General features: G+C 38.8%; 1 protein-coding gene across 1 annotated transcript in view; it reads left to right on the top strand.

Moving 5' to 3' along the window:
- The window catches only part of LOC112558514 (twitchin-like), a 135,801-nt gene that overhangs the window by 68,068 nt on the left and 41,493 nt on the right, over positions 1–26,240 (top strand). Inside the window, 28 exon segments of the mRNA XM_025228994.1 lie at positions 93–244; positions 963–1,113; positions 1,363–1,490; positions 2,583–2,600; positions 3,167–3,184; positions 8,738–8,909; positions 9,141–9,246; positions 9,839–10,032; positions 11,751–11,923; positions 12,246–12,375; positions 12,652–12,800; positions 13,154–13,289; positions 14,922–15,029; positions 15,499–15,690; positions 16,215–16,319; positions 16,954–17,148; positions 18,290–18,589; positions 19,261–19,418; positions 20,108–20,231; positions 20,876–21,063; positions 21,646–21,760; positions 22,442–22,592; positions 23,295–23,446; positions 23,679–23,803; positions 24,040–24,205; positions 25,281–25,363; positions 25,574–25,793; positions 25,944–26,132. Of these exon segments, the coding sequence (XP_025084779.1) occupies positions 93–244; positions 963–1,113; positions 1,363–1,490; positions 2,583–2,600; positions 3,167–3,184; positions 8,738–8,909; positions 9,141–9,246; positions 9,839–10,032; positions 11,751–11,923; positions 12,246–12,375; positions 12,652–12,800; positions 13,154–13,289; positions 14,922–15,029; positions 15,499–15,690; positions 16,215–16,319; positions 16,954–17,148; positions 18,290–18,589; positions 19,261–19,418; positions 20,108–20,231; positions 20,876–21,063; positions 21,646–21,760; positions 22,442–22,592; positions 23,295–23,446; positions 23,679–23,803; positions 24,040–24,205; positions 25,281–25,363; positions 25,574–25,793; positions 25,944–26,132 (4,098 nt within the window).

Raw genomic sequence — 26,240 nt, 5'->3', positions numbered from 1 at the left:
CACACACACACAAATATGTGTACAAAATCAGAATCAGCTATGGGTCTATGGCGTCGAACCCTGACCTGTTTTTTTTTACCACTCTGTGACAGATCCTACATCTCCACCAGGCAAGCCAGAGGTGATAGATTATGACAAGGACTATGTGGAAGTGCAGTTTGCTCCCCCAGAAAAAGAGAATGGGGCACCAGTTCAGGGCTACGTAATTGAATATCGTCAGAAGGGTGATGATGAGTGGAAAAAGGTAATTACAGCATTAAATAATGGAAATCAAATGTGTATCGTGATAACCTTCACAATGATATTGCAAATTAAAAAAATTATAAAATAAGCCAATGAGAGTGTTGTGGATTTTCATAATCTACAATCATAATGGGCAATAAAATGCATACTTTAGTAACATTCATCCCAGTCTGCTTATAACCCTTTTCATAGCACTGAGACTGCCCTGCTTAAGGTGACAAATGACATTTTGTCTTCTTTAGATAGAGGTGACATCTCATTTCTCACCATATTAGACCTGTCTGCTGCCTTTGGTGCTGTAGATCACACTACTCTCATAGGGTTTCAGTCATATCTCTCACTTAGGACTCAGTCAGTTATAGTGGATGATTGTGTGTTTCCACCAGTCTCTACTTGCTCAGGAGTCGCCTTTTTTGAAAAAAGAAGTAAATAAATGCATACAAGGGGGTCTGACCGGCTTTAGCCTATCGGAGATAAAGAGCAAAGCTTCTGTACTTGGTCCCATCCTCTTTATCATGTACATGAAGCCACTTACTAATCTAATTCAGTTTCACTCTATATCTGATCAATCCTTTGCTGATGACACTTGGCTGAAGATGACGGTGTGAGAGGACGCATACTGATCAAGGAAGACAGAGTCATGAAGCCTTTTTTTTTTTTTTTATCTGGCCTTGACATCATCCATGGTGATGTTCATACTCTGTGTTGCAATGTTTCAGGGGACTGAAACCAACAGCCCAGAGCCAAAGGGAACTGTGGATGGTCTGGCAGAGAACAAGGAGTATGAGTTCCGAGTTATGGCCAAGAATAAAGCAGGTCTCTCTGAACCCAGTTCCTGCTCTCAGCCTATTCTCACTAAAGCAAGGAAAGGTCAGAATTTTTTCTTGCTATTCGTCAAACATGTCACTCAGAAATGACTTATTGTCTTGCACACAACAGCATGTGAAAAATAATGTTTAACATATAAAAAAACTGAACAAGATATTTTATCTCAATATCTGGATTTTGAAGTGAGTGTAGGTTTATTAGTTATCTGTAAACAGATCAGTCTGGTTACATTATTAATAAAATGACATCTGACAACATCAGAATTTTAAAGTTGTGATTTACTGTTTTCAGTCAAACCACGTATTAATCAGCAGACACTTCCAACAAACATCAAAATCAAGGTTGGTCAACCCTTTAAACTGCCTGTAGAGTTCATCGGGGAACCCAATCCAACTGTTACTTGGATGGCAAAGAATCTGGTAAGTATTCATGTGCTAACTATTCTAGATCCACAGGTTTGAGGGAAGGGACTTGGAGGTGGTCCACAGACAGGGGAAGATTACCAGCTATTTCAAATATGAGTGGCTAATTTTGACCTGACTTTGATGTTTGGAAGTTGTATTTATTTATACTTTTATGTTGCTAAATTGATGCACACTAATGCCATAAGTAAGAGTAATAATTGATATCATATGGAAACCCAAGTTGTAAGGGAAGAAGATAACTGATGTCTTGATAGGTTGATAAGGGACTATATTGATTTAATTTTGAAAGGTCCTATAGGGGAATTCATTGATTTCATTTTTAAAATTTTGGTTTTGCAGAGATGGAAACAATAGCTAGGATAAGCCAAGTCTGTACAACAGAAAAATATAAACTCAATTAGGTATCTCTGCCTATCAAAACCAGTTATCTAATCCTTGATCATCCTTGCCAGTAAACTATTCAAAATATTTTAAGAATAATGTATGTTTCAAAACTAATGCATTCCTCATTCTGTTAATGTTATGCATCAGTCGAAGATTATGTGAGAGATTGTCATGTAGGCCAGCTGTAAATCAGATGTGTAGCATACTGTTTCTGAGTCAATGTAATGACATGACGTGGCACATACAGTATCCTATACACCACATAAAGAACAGCTAGTATCCTATACTAGAGCAAAAATGTATTTAGGTCACACCATCTTTAAATGGCAGGGCAAAAAATATATATGATGTGTATTGTTTAAAGCAAGAAACATTGAGCAATGAAATTCATTCTTGTGGTAAGTGTTGTACAAACACTTGCTTTTATGATTTTCATGATGTTTTGTCTTTATTGTAAAACTGTTCTTTTGCAGTGTTTTCATGATTTTTGTAAGGGGGAGAAATGTCATAGTGCTATACGTAGAGAGTGCAAGTGTAATACAAACTACACTATTTCCATTAAATACAAATATTCCTGCTGCAAACCATGATATTTCCTATGAGATAGTTAGTAAGCTTGCATATAATAAGTACATGGATAGCATACTACGGTCAATAAATAATGCAGTTTCTGTATTCTCTCTTGCCCTTTACTTGGGTTAGGCTGGCTCTGGAAACAAAGTAAGGGGAGATGAGTGGTTTGTGAAAAAAGCACCAGTAGTATTTAGTTGGTTTGAAGTGGACCCTCACTTCTTGCAGTGATTTAATTGTCTTTTGCCTTTTTTTGCATCATATCATGATTTAGAAGCGAATGATAGTCACACTCTTGTCAGTGTTTGATTTCTTTCCATGGTGTTCCATGAATACACATTGCAGTTAATGTGAGTCTGGAGCACAGTCACAACTATTTGTGATATCACATTGCACCTCCTCTAACTTAGCATATTAGTTTTCCATTTGTAATAGTGCTTGAGATTGGACAAGCCCTTTCTTGTTGTTAAATGCCTATATTTGTAGGGAAATACTTATTTTCTGATAGCTAATACATGTACTGCACTTTCATATTTACAATTTTTTTTTTTTCATTATTGGTGCATGCATATTAGTGAACAGATTATGGGGTTCTTTGGTTCAGGGTAGACTATGAATGTTTGTCTTTTTTTCAAAAAGAGATGACATATAAGTATTGATGTTACAGCTGCTGTGTTATTCTGTTATTTATCTTCTTGTTTCTTTCTCCACAATAGGACCCAGACACGGGCATAGTAAGGACAAACCCATACAATCTGTCTTGCCATTTGTGGTCTTTCTGTTTGTTGCAAGTTGATCTGTTTGCCTGCCAAAACATGTTTTGTCCACCAACTAGTGCAGTTGTACATGTTAACACACCACTTGCCTTTGGTCTTAACAGCTATATGATAATCTGCAGTTTGCAATGGCTGGACTTTCGAAGCCCTAAATAGTAAACAATTCAACTGCAAATGTCAAAAGGGAGTAAGTGGTGAGGTGTGTCTATTTTGATGAAGTAGGTAATGAAATGCTATCATGTATTTCAAAATATATATATCGTAGAAGTAGGCGATATTGACTTGTATTGTGATACATCCATAGCAGATGAAAGTAGGTATTGGAATGTCCATGTACTCTAAATGATCACTGGATATATAAATAGACAGTGTCAGTGGAAAGCTTACATGTACATTTGGGAGGATGATGCAGGTTAAGTATGTTTGCCCACATTTTTGACTAGTGAAATGCATCCCTAGAGACATCAGGGATAACCAATAAAATCGTGGCAAGTGACAAGTATCATTGTCTGCTCATGGAGACAGGGGCAAAACGACCAAGTTAATAATGATGTAATCCAAATAAAGAGGAAATCTGAGCACATTAGCATATTTATGAAAATAATCTGATTTCTGAATGTTTAAAGTAATCTGATCACACTTCGTCAAAAAGGGAACAACGCAATTATATGTTTACCTTAGAGTAAGAAAGGTAACCCTGATCAAAGTGGATTAACATTAGTTGAAAAGACAAAGCATATCATTCATAATAGAGTACCAAAGGCAATGCTGGTTTCATGTGGTTCCATTCTGACACTTGACACAAGGCACTTCTGTATCTTTAGAAAACTATTGAGAATGATAGTTATGCATATTTAATTTTCCAAAATTTTGAAGAGAAGAGAACTGACAGTGAACTAACATTACAGAGAACTGACAGTCAACTAGCATTAAAGAGCTCCAGCTCATCGAGTGGCTTAGACATTCTCAGACAATGATATTTGACAGTCACAGAAAAAAACTTAGGAGTCCTGAAGAATAACTTGTGACAGTCGTAGAGAATAACCTTAGAGTCCTGGACAATTAACCAGTGCTGAACCCAGCAGTTGTCATTGTCTTCAGGTACAACTTATTTAATGATGCAGCAATGATGTCTATTCTCCATGTAGAGACTATTTCACGAGATGTTGGCAGACAAAAGATGATGACTTTACTATGTACACTACAGTATTATATTGTAGAGACCGAGTATTTCACATGACAGCTACATTGTCATAATAAAGCAAACACTGTATTCTGTAGAGCAGAATATTATAGTGCAGTAAGATGGACACTTTTCTCCATCTCGTTTCAGCAGATTTTATGCAGAAGGATTTGCCTGTGTAGTGCCATTGTGGTGATTTTGTTTTGAGCTGTTTGTAACACTTAAGCTTTGGACACATAAGAAACAAAATATGATTTTCCAAAGCAGCAGTTTTGCCAGATCTGTTTACCAAGTGTTTTACAAATTAAATTTTGTGCTTGCTAGTTCTAGTATGCTGTTTCAGAAAAACCATTCACAAGAGTAGCATCTCTTTGTAATTTCAAAGACACAGAATTAATCGACACTGATATGCTGTCATGAAGCAAACCTAAAAAGTGGATGGTCAAACCTAGGGTTTAAAAAAATCAAACAAGCAAACTACAGCTCCAGGAGGTTAGCCATAATTACAAACTGAGGGTAGGTCATTGCCCTTTGCCAACATTGGCAACTCAAGGACTAGCATCTTGTTACCCAGTTTTGCCCTGGGGAAATTACTTCCCCTTACTTATGGCTACAGTCCCAGGAGGTGAACAGCTTTAAGTAGGTAAGAGCCACCCTTTCCAAAGTGTTGGCAGCTGCACAGCAGACATGGCATTGGGTTTGCAACAGTGATACCAGCAATGTCTTACAGCAGTGATACCCTCAATGGCTTGCAGGAATGATACCAGCAATGGCTTGCAGGAGTGATACCAGCAATGGCTTGCAGGAGTGATACCAGCAATGGCTTGCAGCAGTGATACCAGTAATGGCTTACCAGTGATACCAGGTTTGCTATCAAGTACAGTCTGTGCAAGTTCGTCATAGTTCCTATCCTGCAAGACATGGACTATCCTTGCTGATACAGAGAGGAGAATCCCAGTATTCATGTTTGTAATACATATTGCCCAGAACACATAAACTACCAGAGACTTGGCAAACATAAGCTTATAATTTTTATAATATAACCATTCAAAAGATCCACATGAAGTTTTGATGCAGAGTTAGTTGTTTTTTTCAAACCTTCCAAGTTTCAGTGAGACACTGCCTGGTGAACTGCCCCAATGTTTATTTCTTCTGAAGAGTCTTCTTTAAAAAAAATTGTGGATCCCATAGTATATTGTGAACCATTGCAGAATTCACTTAATGAAATGATGATGTTCAGTAAAGTTATCAAGTAGCCCTTTATACAGTTTTCCAAACAGTTTGCAGTACAGGTCACTTGGCAAACAAGAACTGGAGCTGTTTGTGAAAAAATTCATGTTTTGTGTTTCTCATGTGTCCAAGCCTTTAGTGAGTAGAACTTATATTGGCAGTGCAAAGTAATGCTGGATTGTGCTTGCCAGCTGTGTTCTGTTGTGGCCAGCACTGTTTTGTCTGTGTTGTGGCCAGCACACTGTGTGTTTGGTGTCAGTGTTAAATGACCCTTTGGCTGGCTGTTGCCTGTTCTTTTAAGCACACAGTTTTCACATGCAAACAAACTCTTGATGTTATCTTTGGTCTGCTTAAACACTCACAACCAGCCATTGCTCTTGTTGTAAGCTGGTTGATTGTTATCAGGATGGGTTAGTCAGTGTTAGCTTGCACACAAAAAATGATTTTGCTGAATGGCATTGGTAATCAAGTGTTGACATAATCAATATATATGTATATACATGTTTAATCAAATGATCAGTCTAAATACTCCTTCTCTTGGTCTTAAAATCAATGAATTATTAAGCTGCTGACCCGTTTCAGTGTTCCAACAATGTGCCTAAAGTGTGGGATCTCTCTCAGACTCTTGAAAAATGTTATCTTTCACTAAAAATATGACCTTTTATAAAAAAAAAAGAAAAAAAACTAAGTACATGGGGTTTTGCATACTACATGTATCAGATACTGTCAAACTGCTACACTAAGCATTTATACCATGTGTTCAAACTGCTAAACTGTTGGATACCGATGGCTATCATAGAAGCCTGCTGGACTGTTTTATAAACAGTGTGGATCATTTAATATCACAAAGTATGAAAATTCATAAAAAATCTTTTTCCTTTAAATGTTAACTTGCAAGCATTACTTGAGCGCTGCATCAGGTTACCCCAAGTGATGCTTAGTGTCTGTCATTTTAACATTCCAAGCCTTAATGACATGGTGTGAAGTGCTTTTAGTTCAAATTCCAAGCCCTGGTCATGCCGAGAGTTAATGCCAAGGAGCTTAAAGATGTGATTAAAAAATAAAACAGTGTCATCAATTACTGCCCAAAACAGAACCTCATCATCTATTACCGCCATAAAAGAATGCAGTTCTAAGACTGTATTCACTCATGCTTTATGCAGACTAAGGCAATCACTTACTGTCATGGTCTTTGACATGAAGGTAGATGAAGTGGAGTAGATGCGAACATACTTGTTGCAATCTTCAGCTTTTTTAACTGAGACTCTGACCCTTAATAGAAACTGTTTAAACTGCTCATTCAGAATAAACAATAATTAGTGGGAGAGGGGAAAACTGTTTGAACATCTTCACTTTAATGTAGTCTGTTTTCATCTTTCGTATTGCATGCTGTATAATCCATGCTTATCCTCAAGTGCACCTAACACATTCTGTGTGTTCATCCACATCTGTGTCTATGTGTGTGTAATGGAGTGGAAATATAATCTACTTTGCTTTGTCCGGACTGTATTTAGCATAAAGATATAAAAAACAAATTTTCAAGTTTTGGTTGGTATCTATAAGTGTGGCCAGAGTATGATGCTGCTGCTATTGCTGAGACAGGCAGTACATTTTGGTAAGTGTGTAAGTTGGGGGTGAGAGAACTTTTACCTAATCTTGGGATGGACTGTCAGTGTTTTGTCAAGCTATGACACATGTGAGGAGGAGAGCTTGAGCCTCCATTCTATCTTGACAGAGCAGCACCAAGATGGCTGAATCTTTCCTCCCAGGAAGAGTGAGTGATGCTTTTTTATCAGGGCCCGACAGAGAAGTGTGGGTGGATGTAGAAAGATTTTGCTGGGTTTTGATAGCTTTGTGAGGGTGGACATTGACAGTTCTCACTGGGTTCTGAAAGTGAAGTGAGAGTGGGTATAGACAGCAAAGTAAGAGTGGATAGAGACTTCTCATTGGATTTTGACAGTGAAGCAAGAGTAGGTGTAGACAGTTCTCATTGGGTTCTGATAGTGAAGTGATAGTGGAGATAGTTCTCAGTGGCTTCTCTAAGTGATGTGAGAGTGGGTGTAGACAGTTTTTACCAGAGCCTGGTGAGACAGAGAAGGATTACTCTCATTGATACCAGTCCTAAAAATATATGTCAAGCAGATGGAAGTAATTTTACCCCTGATGGAAGTCTGAGACAAAGTAAAGAGATGTCTGCTTTGCAGATAACATTGTATATATATATTTCTGACATAGCAAAACCTGTTCTGTAGCTGCTTAGATGGCCTAACTATGACTAGTATTTTTTTCCTGAGTGAAGTAGACAATTTCTACCTACTCATAGTAATAGCCTGCATTCACTTGTTCTGCTGACACTTGCTGACACGAGTGCTTTTGTGACTGAGATGTTTTAACAAGATGATAAAGTAGCGTTTTCTTTTCACCTTAAGACCGATGTTATATAGTTGCTGAATTTAGTCATCAGAATATTCAGTTCAAAGCAACTTGCTGATGAAATGAAGTAGCCAATGAGTGCTTCTGAAGATCATAAACTACAAGCAGCTTTTAGGCCATCTCTGTGCCTTATGTAGCAAGGTGTAGCACAACTTCATGTAGGAAGTCTGGTAAATGCAGGTCAGTACGTAGGTGTTAACAGCATGAGTCTTTGTTCACTGTGAATAATGAATGTTGTTTATTGATTTATTGTTGCAAATACTGGGAGCAGAGTAAATTGTTATAGTCATTTTTGTGCTTCAAAGCCATGTTTAATGCTCCCAGATCTCCTGTAATTTGTCTTGTGTACACAGAACATATTCTTTAGTTGTAAATGTGAATGTGTCAGCTAAAAGTTAAACTGGCTGAGGTGTCTTAAGTTGTGGCTCAGATTCAGTTACCATATACTATGTCATGATGGAAAATGGTATTTAACTTACACAGTTGCCTTCCTAATTAGCTAGTTGAGACCTGTGATGATCCCAGGCTGAAGACCACAGTGGTGAAGCTGGGCGACTGCTACCAGTAGAGAAACTGCTTATTAGTGAATAGTAGCTGCAGCAGGTGAGTTGATGATGCATTTGGTGGCTGAACTCTGATCACTGGTGCCTGTGTGATGTGTACAGAAAGGAGAACAAACTGAGCTAAAACCATCAGACACCATTCAAATTGTCAACGTTCCACAACTGTCCACAGTCGACTGTAAGAGTGGGTTGCGCAAAGACACAGGGGAATACATCATAACAGTGACCAACAAGCATGGCTCTGACACAGCCACTATCAATGTCGTTGTGTTGGGTAAGTGCAAAGAAATTCCATTTTTGTAGGGAATTAGTCACATAGGTTACTCAACAGGTACACTCATAACATTCTTAGTGTTATGTGAATAACAGTACATCATCACCCGTATGCCATGCAGGCACAAAGAGTCTAGTGCTGGTCATGCTGAGGATCAGCTGTGTTACTTTGCAAACTGCATCTGAATGCCCTTCATTCTTCTTGTGAGACATTTGAGTGTTTGTATTTCAGGACCACCTATGCGACCAGGAGGACCTCTTGAGGTGAAGGATATCACTAAGGACAGTATGAACTTGAAGTGGAATCCACCCCCAGATGATGGTGGCAATGATGTAACGTAAGTGCATATGTGTGTGTGCATGCATGTGTATATGTGAATGTATGTGTGCATAGGCATATGTGTATGTGTGTGCACAAATGCTTTGGTAAGGTTATAAGGTATGGTACCATGGTGTACAGTAACCTGAGCACTGTATAAGCAGACATGTATAAACTTATTTCAAAACATAATATGAAAGCAGAGAGTATGTACATCATTTAAAAGTACTTCATCATCATCATAGACTTGAACATCACTCAATATTGTAGTACATCATTCAGTATTAGAAAATAAGTACTTGTACATTTATAGACTTTATATCACTCAGTGTTGTAAAATAAGTATTTGTATACTTAGACTGGTGTATGCTGCATAAGCTGGATCAACGAGTGTCATTTGATAGCGTGACGTAGGCAGGTATATAAATAGACTAATGCATCATTTAATAGTGTAACATAGGCTGGTATATAATTAGACTAGTGCATCATTGTCTGTAACATAAATATATGTTTCCTGATGTATTACTACAAGCAGACGTGGGCAAAATGTTTGGTATTGTTCCATCATACTTTGTCTCGTAGGAATTACCACTGCTTCATTTCTCTGACAGGGGCTACCGTGTGGAAAAGTTTGACACTGTTAAAGGCAAGTGGGAAAAGGTTGCTGATGTGCAAGGTACCAAATGCCCAGTGTCCAAGCTTACAGAAGGCCATGATTACAAATTCCGAGTCATCGCCCTAAACCGAAATGGAGAGAGTGAACCACTTGAAACTGAGAGGGCAGTTACAGCTAAAAAACCATATGGTAAACTGTTTGCTTTTAATTGTGTTGTACTCCCAGAAATTTTAAGTATATTTTTGTGTAGTTTCACTTTCTGTCATACTTAGCTTGGTTGACTATTATCAGAAATTTATTTGTACCCAATGAGCTATATATATATATCGTCACATTTTAGCATTTCTGCTGAAGGTTCCAATTGGTGTAACAACCAAAATAGTGACAGAGAGATAACTTTTTTTTTTTCTTTCCTAAAATTTTTTGTTTCATCATCAAAGATAAACTTCAAAATGAGGTTAGGGCTTGTGCCTAAGCTTAAACTACTAAGACTCTAGCCTAAAGCATATCCCATACATCACTCATCGCATCATGTCTTTTATGCATTTGGAAATCATCATTCAGTCAGTCAGTCTTCCTTTGACCAGCACCTGTCGCTGGGGGAATCACATGGATAGACACGGCAGCTAACAGGGCCGCCACTCTTGCCTATTGTGTGTGATAGTCAGCAGGTCCTGTACAGGACGACCTGTCCAGCCTTTGTCAGTTCTTTCTCTGACCACCGCAGTGTCGGCTACCCTCCAGGGTACTTTGAAGGACAGTCACGTGACTGTTAAAAGTGTCCTGCGAGTGCAGCCATCTTGTTTCCTACAAAGTCGTTGGTTCTGTGTTTCTGTATGAGATTCGGAGCAGCCTCCTCAGCCACTTGGTCTCCAATGTCTGGATGCTCCTTTCCGTGTCGGCGAGTAGAGTCCACGTGTCACATCCGTAGAGCAGGATGGACACTACCAGGGTTTGTACAGCTGGTACTGGTAGTCACCTTTATCTGATGGCTATGCCAGGTCCTATCCAGTCTAGCCATTCCGCTGTTGTTGTCGCGATCCTGGTGTGGATATCTGGCGTGGAGCTGCCGTGCTTGGAGAGGGCGGCTCCCCAGTACTGGAAGCTGGTGACCTCTTGGACCTGTACCCTGTTCTGATCTCTGCTTTGTCACTGCCATTGACCATCACTTTGCTCTTGTCAGTGCTGGTACAGGAACATGGACATTTGAACTGTCTGTCAGTCTGTTGGTGATGTCTTGCAGTTCTTTGTTAGTGCCTGCTAACAGGTCTCTGTGGTCTGCAAAGTGTAGGTTGCAGGTCAGTCTTCCACCAATTGATCGAGATGGAAGTATGATGGTTGTGGAGAGCTTCGAACATGATGTTCTCAAAGGAGGTAGTAAACAGCACCAGTGATAGGGGGATATCCTTGATGTACACCTACTGTGGTGTGAAAGTAAGCTCGTATTTGGTTGTTAAGCATTACTGTTCTTGTTGAGTTATTGTATATAATATGTATAGCACTTCAATGACTTGAACGAGGCCTTCTTCAATGTTGAGTTTTCGCATCACATGCCATAGCCCCTTATTCCAGACTCTGTAAAATGCCTTTCTAAAGTTAATGAAGTTGTCCCACTGATGCTGAAGATGCTTTTCTATAAGGATTCAACAGTTGAAGATCTGCTTAATTGTGCATCTATGTTCTCTGAAACCAGCCTGTTTTTCTGTTATCAGTTTCTCTGCGGTGGTGCTGATGAGGTTCTGTGTGATCTGCATGACTTTGCTTGTGTGACTTCATGGCTGATAAGGATTGTAGCAAATAATTTTCTGTCATGGTGTATATTCTTATAAAAATTCACATAAGTAGCTGTGTATGTTATTCACATGACATTTTTGTATGAAGTTATCACAGCTGCTTTTTCTTAACAGATGAACCCCATCCTCCTAGCCAACCAGAGGTGGTGGATCGTGACCGTACATTCATTGCACTCAAGTGGGAGCCACCCAGCAATGATGGTGGGGCCCCTGTCACTCATTATGATATTGAGCGCAAGGATCCAAAGACTAACCGCTGGTTTCAGCTAAACAAGACGCCCGTGCCTGTAAGCATGATAAACATTATATGCTTATGGAAGGTGCAACTTAGCAGCAAAACATTGAAAATATTATCATTTACCTATTCCACCATTAGTCGATTTCATCACAAGTCAAGCTAATGATCATGGGTGAAACTGGCATCATTAAATTACATATACAATGGAAGAGAAAACATCGACACACATGAGTCAACCAAAGTACATCAAGCACTGTATGTTTGCAGACACCAGAGAATATAAAGTACTATATGTGAGCAAACACAAGAGTATATAAAGTACAGTATATGTTCAGGCTCCAGAGAATATAAAGTACTATATATGTGTGCAGACACCAGAGTATCGTGATGAGAAGGTACAGGAGGGTAAAGAGTATGAGTACCGTGTCATTGCTAATAATGAAGCTGGACCTTCAGACCCATCCATCCCTACCAAACCTATCCCTGCAAAACCAATCAAAGGTCAGTCCAGACCATAAGATTTTATTTACTTGCTTCATTGTTTCTCTTAGTGTCATTGTCTTCATCTTTACTTCTTTCTTCATTCTGTCTGTCTTTTTCTCTCTTTCAGTGTCTTTTGGTTTTGAGAGACTAAAGCTGATTCTTTAGGCCTTGTTGAGCATTAGTAAGCAGAAGTGAATTACTCAATGGCAAATTCAGTCATTTGTTTCTTTATAATAGGCTTATACTTTTGCCTGCAGATTTATACTTAATAGAGGCTAAATGTATTTGTTGCAGAGGCACCTAAACTCAACCTAGATAGTCTGTTTGGTGCAAAGGAGATCCGTGTGCGGGCTGGTGAGCCAGTCAACATCCAGCTTGGAATCTCGGGTACACCAAACCCCACAGTTTCTTGGCATAAAGATGGATTTCCTGTTGGCAACAGGGTGTGTTTCATCGGCTTCTGTATAAGACTCATTTGAACACCTTGTAGAACATGAAGCTATAAAAACTAGTATGCCTGTTGTCTCAACCCTTATGGCTGTAATTTAATTTCCATGGACAAAAAGTATCTTGCAACCATTGTAATAATAAAGGACAGACATCCTGATCTGCATCAGGTTAAATCTTTTACAGTCTGTATATATGTTGTCTCAGTCCATGTCCATGTTCCTGTAACTTAATTACTATAGACAACAATTATCTTACAGCCACTGTCATGAATGACTGTCTTTGTATACTTCTGTTTGTTTTATATCTACTATGGTGTGTTCTTTAAAACTCATTTCTTGTGTAACAGGCTCATACACAGAGCAATGATAAGGAGTCTAAGCTGAATATTGCCAGAGCAGAACGAGGTGACACAGGCAAGTACTCCATCAAGGTGACCAACCCACACGGAGAGGAGACAGCAGACATCAATGTTATTGTTCTAGGTGAGTCTGCTCATTCAGAATACTTTCCTACAATTTTCCCACAATTTAGCATTTTTAATCACAGCAGGACTGAACTTGGATCATTTTGGGCTTGGCTTAGGAGAGTAACTGTAATTTGGGTATTACAATTTAGTGCACACTTCTGTGCCTGAATTATACTTACCCCTTATGATGTATCTCTTCTCCTTAAAAGATAATGGCCACATATTTTCAATTATTAAGTAATAACAAATGAGCAAGTGTACCTTTAACACAATTTTCGTCACACAAACTATGGTAATCATGGTTCTTATTCATCTGTCTCTAGGTAATAATCCAAAAACCATGCATAATCATGGTTCGTATTTATGAGTCTGTAGGTAATAATACTTAAACCATACATCATCAGTATTTTCATTCATTCATCTCTAATTAATAAAAAGAAAATGCAAAAACCATGCATGATCATTACAAGGTTACAGCAGGCATCATTGGGAGACCACAGCAGTATCCAATAACATGCACAATGACCAACCACTGAATTATCACCAGTCCAAAGATCTTCCCTTTTCCATGTTTAGTGAATACACTGGTTACTCAGCTTAAGAAAATTCTTTTTTGATCCTCTGTACCTGCCTGTGTTAGTACCGCCTCGTCCTTTTTTTTTTTCTCTTTTTTTTTTAAGAACAGCATATAACATGCTAACTTGAATCTCACAAGGCCTGATCATGATCATATGCTCATATATCCTCCATGTGGCTAATATTATGGAGATGAACCAATCATATGTTTCTATGATAAAGAGGGAAAATGTTAATTAACATTGCATAAAACCCAGGCATTTGTCATTATTAGTGGCTTGCAAGTCCTGAATCTACTTGTTCAATCTCTTTGTCAAACGAAGTCCAATCAGGTTCACACACTTTTATTTACAGTTTGTACATTCAATGGTTTCCAAGCATACAAACAGCAAAACACTGCCAAAAGGCAGCTCATGCCTTACACAATCACCACGACACATACTGGCAAAAGGTGACACACACCTTACATAATCAGCAGGACACATGCTGGCCAAAAAGTGACACAGAAGCACAGATTAGCAGCATGTTTACAATCTCTCTGCACTCACTGACTCCACCTATCTCTGTCTTTCATCGTGTATTATCAGTTCTTAATCGTTTCTAAAGAGAAAAGCTAGAAACAACAAGTAACTACCGTTCATACCATCTCTCTCCCACACACGAACACATACCTCAAACATTCTGGTCAACAAGCACACAGCCATTAGAAAGGTCTAGAACCAACAGGAGCTTAATCTTGCAGGCTAGATCAAAGCACAGTGGCAGACACTTGGTGGGTCAAATACTATTTATAGCACCACTAGCCACAGGGTAACACACTTACCTCACTGGTTACACAATATAATTTGTAACATTTTCCATGCAACTAATATTACATAGATGAATATATAATTTTATGTTTTCCATGCATATAAGCTAATATTATGTAGGTGAACAGATCATACGTTCATTCTTTGTCTTACATGGAGTTTATGTTGTTAGCTTCATTTGAAGACTGCTGAGACAAAGTGATTTTTTTTACCCTAGTCATGTGACATAGGTATCATTAATTAGTTTTCTTTGTACTGTTTAGACAAGCCTGCCCGTCCAGAAGGACCACTGGAAGCCACTGACATTACAGCTGATTCTGTTAAACTTATTTGGGCGCCACCTAAAGACAACGGTGGAGCTGAAGTCACAAGTATGTATTCCTGAGGGATGGGATGTGTGTTGTGTGTGTGCACAAGCACATGATATAGTGTATAAATGTAAATATTTATAGGTTTGGAGAATTGTGCATTACTATATTTACTGCCTCATAAACCCATGAACTTGTACTCAGTCTCTTCTTAAGATAGCTGGTATAAGTTAAGTTATTAATCATAAGTTATTTTACTCAGAGATTTAGTACAGTATTAATCAGAACTTCATAGCTTCTGAAACTACTGGAAACCCACAGCCACAAAAACAAGGCATTCATGCTACTTACTTACTTCACTCACATTTCATGACACCCATACATGACAGTCATAGTGTCTTACTGTCATGTGATGGCTTGTCACATATCACAACACACAACACAATCATGTTGTCTCGGCATTTACTATTCAATTTCAGGTATCAGTCAAACAATATGAAGATTACTGAATATTGTGTACTTTTATTGACAGACTATGTGATCGAAAAGCAGGAGGAGGGATCCAATTTATGGGAGAAGGTACCAGGCATGGTGACAGACACCCAGCACACTGTTAAAGGCCTCAAAGATGGCAAGACCTATAAGTTCCGTGTCAAGGCAGAAAACATCTACGGTGTTAGCGAGCCTTTGGAAGGTTCCAAAGTTCTAGCCAAAAATCCTTTTGGTGAGGAAAAGTTTTGATCTGTCATCTGTCAGACACCTTTTGTAACCAATCCTTTACTCTCTTGTTTTTGTCATTATTCTTTCTAGTTATTCTCCATATAGTCGTGTCATCTGGTATAGTACGAAGAAGAAACACCAGTTTTGATGGTAAAATTTCTTTCCTAGAGTATTTACCAAATGATATGACAGCTAGCTCCCTCCCGCCTCCGTGCTGTGTGCTCAGACTCAGTCCTGGTAACAAACTGGAGATAAGTGCTCACTGACATGATAGGTAGGGATGGGAAGGGGCTGAGCTATATTCAGGTCCTACCATATTGCATGGATGGACAGCTGGATTTGAGGTAGCTAGAAGGGGATCTCTATAGTCATGTCATCTGGTAAGTACTCGGAGAAAGAAATTTTACCACCAAAAAAGGGTATTTTTTTATTACTTTTATGAGTGTGAATGTGTATGTTAGTGTGCATATGCACATCTTTCTACATGAAGATATACACACACATGTATGTTTACTTGTGTAATATCAGATCCACCTGATGCTCCACGTGATCTTGAGATTCCCAAATATGACCGATTCTCTGCCACCCTGAAATGGAAGGAACCCTTGTCTGATGGTGGCAACAAGATCAAAGGTAAGAATAGCAGCATTCACCTGTACCTGCAATGTTGTAAAATGATGAATGTTTGATTATATACCTGAAATGAGGTCAAACGAGCTCCACTTAACTAAATATCTGAAATGAAGTAAACTGTCATGCTACATACTATGAGCTCCAGAAGATAAACTCCATTCGTCATACTCTGTCCCACCAAAATTCTCATTTGCTCAGTTGTTCTGTCTAAACTAGACTACTGCAACTCTCTTCTTACTGACTGTCTTCAGTACCTCATCCACAGGCTTCAGAAAGTCCACAACTCAGCTGCTCGTCTCTTTTTCCAGACTCACAAATGTGAACATGTCCCACCACTTCTTCACTCTCTTCATTGGCTACCAGTTAAAGCTACCATAGACTACAAGCTCTAACCTCTATGCTATGGCTCCCCCCCCACTACTATACTGACATCTTGTCTGTCCACACTCCTGCCCCAACCCTTGGCTCCTCATCATCCTCGCGCATTCTATCCTCCCTCCCACAAAGACATTCACATACGGACAACAGACGTCCTCCTCTGTGCTGCTAAGCAGTGGAACTCTCTTCCACATCACAAGTGAAGATAAGCATTATAAATTAATAGTGTATCTGAATATGTCACATTTTCTGACAGGTTACATTGTGGAGAAACGTGAGCGGGGCAAAGACTGGACTAAGGCAAGCACTTTCCCAGTACCTGAAACTAACTTCACAGTGCTCAATCTCAAAGAGGGCAGCATCGTGGAATTCCGTGTTTGTGCTGTCAATGATGGAGGGCCTGGAGCTCCCTCAAAAGCCACTCCTCCCCACACAGTCAGGGACCAGATCTGTAAGTCACCACTCAATATATCAATAGTAAACAAGGTTGTACACACAACTTGATTGACAGTGGCCCAGCTAATGACCTGTTATGCTTGTTTGTACTCAATCATGATGACTACATCACACTGCCTCTTTCTCCACTGTCCTGGTCTCTTGTGAAGCGCATCGAGCATGCTTCCACGAGATGACATATGCAATATAAACAAATCCTATTATTAATAATAATAAATGTAAAATTTGTAAAGCTCATACTCACACTCATATGAAGCATGCTCTTAGCTCTTAAGAACAAGAACAAAACATGGGCAGCATACGAGGGACAGAAAAACAAACAACATGAATTATAAAAAAAATAAACAACCTACTAAACGAATAAAATTAAAGACAGAAAACACAAAGAGGAGCCAAATAATAAGAACAGGAGCTGAGAGTAACATGATATTGCAAAGGGATGGGTTTAAAAAAAGAACTAGCATTATGGGAAAGGTTGTTCATAATAATAATAATAAGTGAGAATTTATTAAGTGCAATATCTCAGCCAAAGGCAAACTTATTGTACTGAACAAGATCCCAAAATAGTAACAAAGATGTAGAACAAAATCATGAAATAGTAACAAAGATGTAGAACAAGATCAGAAAATAGTAACAAAGATGTAGAAGGAAGAACAATGTGAGGACTCGCTGTGTGCTGACAGTAAAGGGTGATGACTTTAGGTGTGACTGTAACGACTCCAGAGAATAAGTGAATGTGTGTATGTATATATACACACACAGTCCTGTTGCAAACAAGAAGAGGAAGAAAATGCAGCAGAAGGACATGTAAACATGATTAAGGTCCAACTACTTTTTTTATCTAAATTGAAGCATGACAATAAAACATAAACAATATCAAGGAGAGCCGACCCCCTCAGCCTGTCAGGCGAAGGGATAGAACTCTCCCATCAATGAACTATTATTAAAATTATGATATTTGTTAGTATCAGAAATGTCTCTCCTTGTTAGTGTAGTTGTGCTTGTAAGTATAAAAGCTGTAATTTGTATTAGTGTCAAGTTAAATTTAAACCCAGACAGCATGCATGTAAAGGAATGCATTATATATCCCCTTTCACCTAAAATATATAATATATCTAGTTTCTGTTGTGCTTTAGTCCCTCCTGGATCCCCATCACAGCCAAATGTGGACAAGATCACCAAGAACTCAGTGGACCTGTCATGGAACAAACCTGTCAGCGAAGGTGGTGCTAAGCCAACTGGCTACGTAGTTGAAAAGAAGAAGAAGGGAGAAGACTGGATGGAATGTGCCTCAGTGCCTGGCACTGCCACTGCTGCCACTGTCACTGGGTTGGTGGAGGGAGAAGAGTATCAGTTCCGTGTCAGAGCAGAAAACCCTGCTGGCACAGGGGAGCCCAGTAAACCAACCAATGCCATTATTGCTGCTGACCAGCCAGGTGAGAGAGTCTGCAAATAATCCACACCATTCTTTATATATATATGGCAAATTTGTTTTTTTTTTTCAATACCAGCTGAGATATCTTAATTTACTCTTCAGCAACATATAATCAAGAATAAAACAAATCACCAAAATTGTCTTGGGTGTCAACTTCTTTTTGTATCCCTTATAATGTATTATGACCAGGCTGAAGTGATGGGATATGAAGATAGGCAGGACAGGCAGCATATCACTTGTAATGGTATTTTGACTAGACTGAAGTTGATAGGAAGGACAGCTAGTATATCTCGTGTAATGGTAGTATGACTAGGCTGAAGTAGACAAGTAATGGTAGTGTGACTAGACGGAAGATAATATGAAGATAGCCAGTAGGAGCTAACGGATAAACCACACAATGGGAGATAATACCTATTGCTGTGTTGAGGTGGAAAATATGACATCTGCTTGATTGATACATATTTATAGTCTTAAACATGTATTTTTTGCATCAAAGTGTTTGATATATCTGGAAATCTCTTTGTAGTTGTAAACATCTAATATCCGTAGATTTTTAATCTGTAGAAAGTTTTCAATCTCTGTGTTGTCTCTGTCATTATAATTTTGTACAATTTTAATTTTCCTTCTTTTTTTTTAATGCAATTAAATTCACAGTTGACATTGTATGTGCAGAAAAACCCAAACTGGACATGTCCAAGGTAAAGGACATCACTGTCAAGGCTGGTCAGGAGTTCCGTATTGCTGTTCCTTTCACTGGTGTACCAAAGCCGACAGCCAAGTGGGAACTCAATGGAAATGATATAGAGGTTTCTCCTCGTGTCAACTCTAAAGTAAGTGCGCTGCATTTTTGTACTTGTGGCTTGTCACCATATATGTCCATAGAAGAAATGCGTTTGTAACCCCGTTGTAGTATAATATAAACAGGTATCCTACTTCTGTAAAATATTTGTCTATACACTTTGGTCTACAGATAACACTTTTCCAATACTTGTAAGATGATAGGATTAACAAAAAACTTTCTGTCCAGCACATTTTCTGAGACTGTATGTGTATATATATAAAACCAACACATCTGTCTTTGATGGCTACACAGGGGTGGGCTGGTTGCACAAGAATAACACAAGATGAAATTCTCTGCACAACTGTAAATTTTTATTCAGAGTTTCACTTGGTGGCTGACCTGCCTTCTCTCCTCTCTCACTTTCAAAAAATCAATTCCCTCCTTTCACTCCAAAGCACACACTATTTATGCCACTGACCCGAGCGAAACAATTGTCCATAGCTCTGTGTCATCCCTTAATTAGCCCCATTGTACCACAATGCTGCTCTGTCATCTGCCAGATGGTCTCAGAAATTAAAATATCTTAGTACACTACTAGAGTTCTATATATATGTATAGATTCCAACAGGTGCCAAAGTTCTGTCCAGCAAATTATCTGAAACCAAATATAAATTCCAGCATGTATCAGTGTTTCGACACTATTTACAGATTATTATGCTATGAATGCTATGGCTGTAGCTTACAGATGAGGCAGCCCTGCTTGCTGTAGCAAAGGCCAAGCGTGAGGACACAGGCAAGTACACCCTCACACTGAAGAATCCCTCAGGTGTGGAGACAGGAACAGTCAACGTCAATGTTCTTGGTAAGCCAGATGCTATATGTGGCAGGTATCGTCTGTAGCAGTTCTGTGCATGATGCAGTATAAAAGTAATGATGATTGCAAGGTTTTCTATATTCTATTAACAGAGAAGAGAGAGAGATACAGTGTCACTTCTTTGAAAGTAACAGGCATACAAGAGTAGCTTCCAAGCATAAGGCAAAAGATTACAGCAAAACCTGTTTTCTTCCATTTGTAAAATATTGGTCAGCAAGCTTTCTAGACATGGATAACACCTTTCTTTGCTTCATATAGTGATTTTTCCCAATTGTGTGAATGTGATTGATTGCATTAGTGTGTTGTAATTTTCTACAAAAGTATTTCTTTGTGCCAATGAGTCTCTTATATGCATGTATATGTATCTATGTACATATTTGTATCTTTTGTGCACATGCATCTGCATACATACATATTCATAACTGTACGTAGGTGTGTGTGGTGTGTGCTCAGTAAGTACTTAATATACTTTGAAGTCTTTATTCAGCTTTTTCTTTAAGATACTCTATCAATCTTTAGGGATCAGAAAATTCCTCATGCCTCTCACAATACATGGAGGTATATCACCATCTTTTCATCTTGATACTTGTGCACACATCATCCTCTTCAGCAACATTGTGATGTTCATCTAGACAAACCACAACCTCCCAGAGGCCCAATGGAAGCCAGTGAAATCAACGGTGACTCACTTACACTCACCTGGCAACCCCCTAAAGATGATGGAGGTGAGCCCATTGCCAACTACATTGTGGAGAAACGCAAAGCTGGTACCAACCGGTGGACCAAAGTCAGCAGTTTTGTACACACTCCAACATGTCAGGTAGGTCAATGGCTGGCTGCATTCATGGAGGGTTCTCTTAGTTCTTTATCCTAGAGAGATATAAAAGACCAAAGTCAGCAGTTTTGTGCACACTCCAACATGCAAGGAACTGATATAAAGGCATATGTATTTCACTGATTTTTTGGTTGATTCTCTGCTGTAGAGATATATAGAGGCATGTAGATGGTGGATTCTATCAGTTCTCGTTCCATAAAAGATATAAAGGAACATACAACTGACTTCATCAGTTAATGCTGATGACACGTATGCATTTTAAGTAGATCAGAGAGCTGGTTATGTTGTCCATTTCTAAATGTCGATAAACAAAACAGCCAGTTTATAGAGAATACTGGCAGAGCTAGCATAACATTTAACAATTACTTCAAACAAACAGCTAACATGCAGCAGCACTGAACTGTTAAAAAAAGTGCCTTTCTTACCCATGACTTACTCTCAAATTTCCTGTTCAATCCATATAAACAGATGTAAGAAAATATTGAGTAATGATGAAAGATGTTAGCACCTTTATCTGTAATTAGACCTACAAAAGCATGAGATGATGTTTGCAGCTTTTGTCACCAGGTTCGTAATCTGGAGCCTGGTACCAAGTATGATTTCCGTGTGATGGCTGAAAACTCTCAAGGTGTTAGTGAGCCATTGGAAACAACAGAGCCTGTCCTAGCCAAGCATCCTTTTGGTATGTAAGGCTTTGGATCTTTATTTCTAGATAAATAAATGGACCATGGCATTCAGCATCAGTAATATACCTATGTGCCAACCATAACATGCTCTCTCTGAATTTTTTTGTAAGACCAAATATGTAACTTTGACCATTATAAAAGAATGTGTGGCATCCCTCCATTATGTTGAATTCTTTGGTACTGTAGCGGGAGCGCTTGTTTAGGGCAGCGAATTCAGACCTAATGTACTTGGTAATGTGTTAACTACCAGGTACATTAGTGTACCAAAAGTAACATTTTAGATATTCTAGCATGCAAACTTAATTTCTGTGGTACCAAAAATAGCATTTTATATATTTTAAGCCTAAAAACTTAATTTCTCGAACATCAAAAGCTAATCTTCATGTGCTAGACTGCATGAAAAGTTCTATTTTCTTTTAGTGATAATTATAATAAGTGACCCAAGCTGTCTGACCTGCCAAATGTTCATGTTACTTTTGTCAGTGGTCCATTGTAAGGCCCTCAGATCTTTTGCCCTGTGGCATTGGCCCACTCTCTTTTAATTAAAACATCTCTGACATTGTCTGCCAGGTTCAGTTTGTTTTTATTTTTAAGCAACCCAAAGACATGATGGCCTCCACAAACTGGCCTAGCGTGGTGTTTTGTGGTTTCTTACTCTCATAATATTTCTTGGGTAGATGCCCCACGAGCACCCAGCAGCCCAAAATGTCTCACAACAACAGAGGACAGCATCACTTTAGAGTGGAGTCCACCCAAGAAGGATGGAGGCAGTCCTATCTTAGGCTATGTGCTGGAGAAAAGGGAAAAGGGTGAACAGAAGTGGACCAAGTGAGCTTTTAAGTTCTCACAGATTATTTCATCATTATTACTTGTGCTCCCTCATGCAACTTTTTGCCACCTATTTATTTTCCACTTCAGAAAGTATACTACAAAGTATAAGACAAGCATCTTAGTAAATAATAAAATAAAAAATGCAAAATTTGTAAAGCGCATACTCTCACTCCTAAGGAACATGCTTTTAGCGCTTAAGAACAAGAACGAAACATGGACAGCATACGAGGGACAGGAAAACAAACTAATAACATGAACTATAAAAGAATCAGCAACCGCACTAAACAAAGAATAAAATCAAATATAGAAAACACAAAGAGGAACCAATTAACAAGAACAAGAACTGAGAGTAACATGATATTGCAAATGGATGGGTGTGAAAAAGTACTAGCATGATGGGAAATAGCAGTATAACAGGTTAAGTCTCAAAAACCTCATGACTTCTCCTTTCTACTTTATGACAAGTGGTTGCCAGATGGGCTGTACTATCAGGAATCATTTTTGCAAGGGTGACGACATTGAAATATAAATGTTCCTGTTTGTGATAAATAAAGACAGTACATTTTTAGTATGTCTATATTTCTGATACAGTTGATGATTTATCAAATCATCTGTAGAACTTCATGTTTCTAACTGAAGGTATACTCAGATCCAAAATTAAGGACCACATGTATGTTTACAAAGATTTTCTTCCTTCAGGGCCAATGTGCAGGAGATTCCAGACACAGAATTCACTGTCAAAGGCTTACAAGCAGGCAGGGAATATGAATTCCGTGTGGCTGCTGTTAACGCTGCAGGCATTGGAGACTTCAGTGATGAGAGTTCTGCAATCAAAGCAGCCCCACCACCTGGTAATTAGGACAAGGCAAATCAGTGTTTCTTTCATGCATCATTGTTTGATTTCAATTTTCTGATGGAACACTTCTCCATGACAGTTTATTGGGTCTTGGAATAAACCATGATTTATCGTGAGGTGCAGACCGATATTATAGCAATACTGGGTCTTGATATTAAAGCAATATTTGATTTTATATTAATATTATGTTTGTGTACTAGACTGCACCATAGCATTTTCATTTTCAGTGGCACCAAAAATTAGCCGTGACCTTTTGGGAGCTGGTAAAGACATCAAGGTTAAAGTTGGTGATGAGTTCAAGATAACAATTCCATTCACAGCAAATCCCACACCAGCAGCTGCTTGGTCACAGGTACATCTCTTTTTCCCTCATTTCTTTCTTGAGCATAGTTGACCTCATCTGTCATATAGCTGATCACAGTCACCTTTACATTTCTTTAGTTTCTTTTTCTGCACTATCATCCTCGTTATCTTGTATTATTGGTATGTTTGTGTAAGCTTTATCACTATTTTGCATCACATCTGCATTATGTTATAATCATTGTGCATTACTGTGCATTGATAACAGCTGTGTGTGGTGTTGGACAGGGTGGGCTGACTGTTCACCCAACAGAACGTGTCAAGCTGGACACCTTGCCTGATAAAGCCGTGCTGACCTGCAAGCGTGCAGAGAAGACTGACACCGGGAAATACAACCTGACCTTGACCAATGACAAGGGCTCTGACAGTGCAGCTGTTAATGTCATTGTCTTTGGTAGGAACTTTTGTCCTTTTTATATCTTTCTTCAGACATTCCATAATTAGCTTTTGCTCTGTAGAATAAATTATCTTTTTGACAGTCACTCTGTCCAGGAGCTACACTGTATCAGTGTCAACTAAGCTCTCTGTGATTTTCAAGTTATATCTGTCTTTTCTTAATTTATTAGAGAATGGATAGTGTAGTTTGAATGAAGCTGGAATGTATCTAATGGTGATCACTGCCATCACCGGAGAGGGGGGAATATCAAGCTGCGTAACAAGGCCATAGAAAAAGGGGCAGGGAGGATGGTTGCTGGAACGTTTGACGGGGATAGAATAAGTAGTCTAGCTTTACAGTTGAGGGAGTCTTTTTAAATTTGGAAGTGAAAGTGGAGAGAACATAGTCCAGCTGCCGAGTGAGACGCTGAATAAAATCTACAGTTGTGCCGTAGTTTCATCTTTATTGTGTTCTTGTGCAACTAGCCCACCCCTACGTAGCCATCAGGGACTGACCTGAAGGTTACAGAATATAGCTAATGTAGCTAGAATCCCATTAAGTCTCTTGCAGATGGTCTGGGTGACTCATCTTCTTGTCTTCTTACCCTCACAATATGCCATCAGATTGAAGACTTAGCATGTAGATTCCTTCCTTTAAAATATTTAACTTATCAGTCTGACTTTAGCTTCTTAGCCTTGCATAGATGATACCTCATCTTGCTTGTGAAGCCAGATATCTTTACTGCTGTTTCAAACATCAAAAAACTAATTATGTAAATAGCTAAGTGAAGGCACATGTTTTCTTACTGTTCATTGCCTACTGGTGCAGTGGGAATATTTGTTGACATTTATGTATGGCGTTAGCTTTAATTTTATTTCTATTTTCTCCCTTGAGGAGTATAGGGCCGCAGTAATAACTTTAACTGTAATGCTTCACATTTACAATTGTGAGTTGTGCTGAACTCCTTCATTGTTGAGGCTATGTGACCTAAATCAATTTTTCATTTCAATTTTGTTTTCCTTCTCTTGTTTTCTGTTTCTGTCAAAAAAACAGTTGAAACAAAACTGACCAGCTAAAATTGCTTTTCCATTAGATACACCTAGCCGACCCGAAGGACCTCTTGAGGTGCTTGATGTCACACCTGACTCCTGCATACTCAAGTGGAGTCCACCAGTTGTGAGTTCCCTTGCCCATATTTTATATTTCATGAGTGTGTGTGAGCTATACACCCTAGGAGATTAAATCTTTTTTTTTTTGTAAGTTTGAAGAATAATTTTTGCTGAAAAGTATTTTTGATCTATGCTTCTCAATTTATGATTATAAGGCCTCTAAAATTTATTTCCAAATAAAAGCTGCTGATGATGATGATGTAATCTTTAACTCAAGGAGGATGGAGGCAGTCCCATTACCAACTATGTGGTGGAGAAACAAGACCTCAGAACGGGAAAGTGGGAACCTGTCAGCAAGTTTGTGCGCAATCCAACATATGAGGTTATGGGACTGACAGAAGGTCATGAGTACAACTTCCGGGTTATGGCAGAAAATCAGTTTGGAGTTAGTGAACCTCTTGAGACAGTCATGTCAGTTGCAGCACAGTATCCATACAGTAAGTGAAAACACTTTCAACATTTAAAAAAAGCGGGAAAAAAGTAATTCATAAGAAACTACCGTGTGCACAGGAAATTATGCACTACATAATCACATGTTTTAGATGCTTTTGTATGAAAAACATTCTACAACTTCTGTCTTTGTGCAGCCATTCCTGATGCACCAGGAACACCAAAAGTTGACGACATTGATGAGTCATCAGTTTCCCTGGTGTGGACCAAGCCTAAAAGTGATGGAGGAAAAAAAATCCAGGGCTATGTAGTGGAGTACAAAGAAGTCAGTTCTAACCGCTGGAAGCCATACAATGAGACACCCATAAAAGAGACCTTTGGTACCGGTGAGCTGGTTGTGATATTTAACAGTGCTGAGATTTTCACTCAGTTGAGGAGCTTGACAGGTGGCTGTTCAAAGAAGGCTACATGACTAGGAGATGTGTTCAGCCCTA

The sequence above is a fragment of the Pomacea canaliculata genome, linkage group LG3 (genome assembly GCF_003073045.1).
Source record: "Pomacea canaliculata isolate SZHN2017 linkage group LG3, ASM307304v1, whole genome shotgun sequence".
Lineage (NCBI taxonomy): Eukaryota > Metazoa > Mollusca > Gastropoda > Architaenioglossa > Ampullariidae > Pomacea > Pomacea canaliculata.
Note: the sequence above shows the minus strand (reverse complement) of the source record. Positions and strands in the feature narration are given on the sequence as shown.